The 839-nt window shown below is 65.0% G+C and overlaps 1 protein-coding gene across 1 annotated transcript; it reads left to right on the forward strand.

Moving 5' to 3' along the window:
* The first annotated feature begins 183 nt into the window (after positions 1–183).
* LOC104983187 (tumor necrosis factor alpha-induced protein 2-like) lies at positions 184–811 on the forward strand. Its single transcript, XM_010832646.1, has 3 exons — positions 184–299; positions 459–559; positions 697–811. The coding sequence occupies exons 1-3, from the start codon at positions 195–197 to the stop codon at positions 797–799; spliced, it is 309 nt and encodes a 102-aa protein (XP_010830948.1). The 5' UTR covers positions 184–194; the 3' UTR covers positions 800–811.
* Positions 812–839: the final 28 nt, after the last annotated feature.

The raw sequence follows: 839 nt of genomic DNA on the forward strand, positions 1-839 counted from the left end.
CCCCAACCCAGATCCGGCTGCTAGAGGCCACGTTCCTCTCCAATGAGGTGGTGAGTCCAGGGCCAGTGCTGGGCGGGGCAGAGCGGGAGAGGGAAGGAAATGGGGGGGCAGGGAGCCTGGCAGGGACGCCCCCATGGGCTTCGCCCTACCCTGAGCGGGCCCCTCCTCCCCCCCAGGCCACCGTGAGGGAGCTGATGGCCCGAGCTCTGGAGCTGGAGTCCAAGCGCTGGACCAAGGATGAGGCCCCACTGAGGCTGAACAGCCGCTGCTTCAGTGAGCTGGCCATTGACATCATCCAGGTAGCGCCCGCTGCCCCGCCCACACCGGCTTCCTCCCTGTGGGCAGACGCACTCACCACTGAGCACACACCCCCTTGCACCATGTCTTACCCATGCCCACCCCTGTCCCAGCCCTAGAGCAGGCCGGCTTCTGCTCAGTTTCACCCCCAACCCCTGCAGATCATCTCCCAGGGCCAGGCCAAGGCTGAGAGCATCACCCTGGACCTGGGCACGCAGATAAAGCCCTTGCTGTTGGAAGAGCTGGCCAGGTTCCTCAGGAGGTGGGTGATGGGCATGCATGCCCAGAGCGGGGCTGGGGGCTGAGGGGTCCCTGCCGCCCCCTCTCTCAGAGCCCCAGCCCCTCCCTTGGGCCCCAGTGTTTGTGCTGCTCCTACGTGTGCCCTTTCCCTTTCACCAGCTACCAGCGCGCCTTTGATGGATTTCTGGAGCGATGCAGACAGCTGCGCAATTACAGGGCCAATGTCATCGCTAACATCAACAACTGCCTCCCTTTCCGGTAAGGGCGCTGGGCAGTGGGGGGAGTCACTGCAGCTGCCTGCC

This window comes from Bison bison, unplaced genomic scaffold, assembly GCF_000754665.1.
Source record: "Bison bison bison isolate TAMUID 2011002044 unplaced genomic scaffold, Bison_UMD1.0 scf7180017861900, whole genome shotgun sequence".
In the NCBI taxonomy this organism is placed as follows: domain Eukaryota; kingdom Metazoa; phylum Chordata; class Mammalia; order Artiodactyla; family Bovidae; genus Bison; species Bison bison.

Bases quoted from the DNA above. Each gene is read 5' to 3' on its own strand.
- LOC104983187 (XM_010832646.1), top strand. From the start codon at position 195: ATGGCCCGAGCTCTGGAGCTGGAGTCCAAGCGCTGGACCAAGGATGAG. The intron at 300-458 runs GTAGCGCCCGCT...CAACCCCTGCAG, and splicing joins TGGCCATTGACATCATCCAG to ATCATCTCCCAGGGCCAGGC. The intron at 560-696 runs GTGGGTGATGGG...CCCTTTCACCAG, and splicing joins CTGGCCAGGTTCCTCAGGAG to CTACCAGCGCGCCTTTGATG.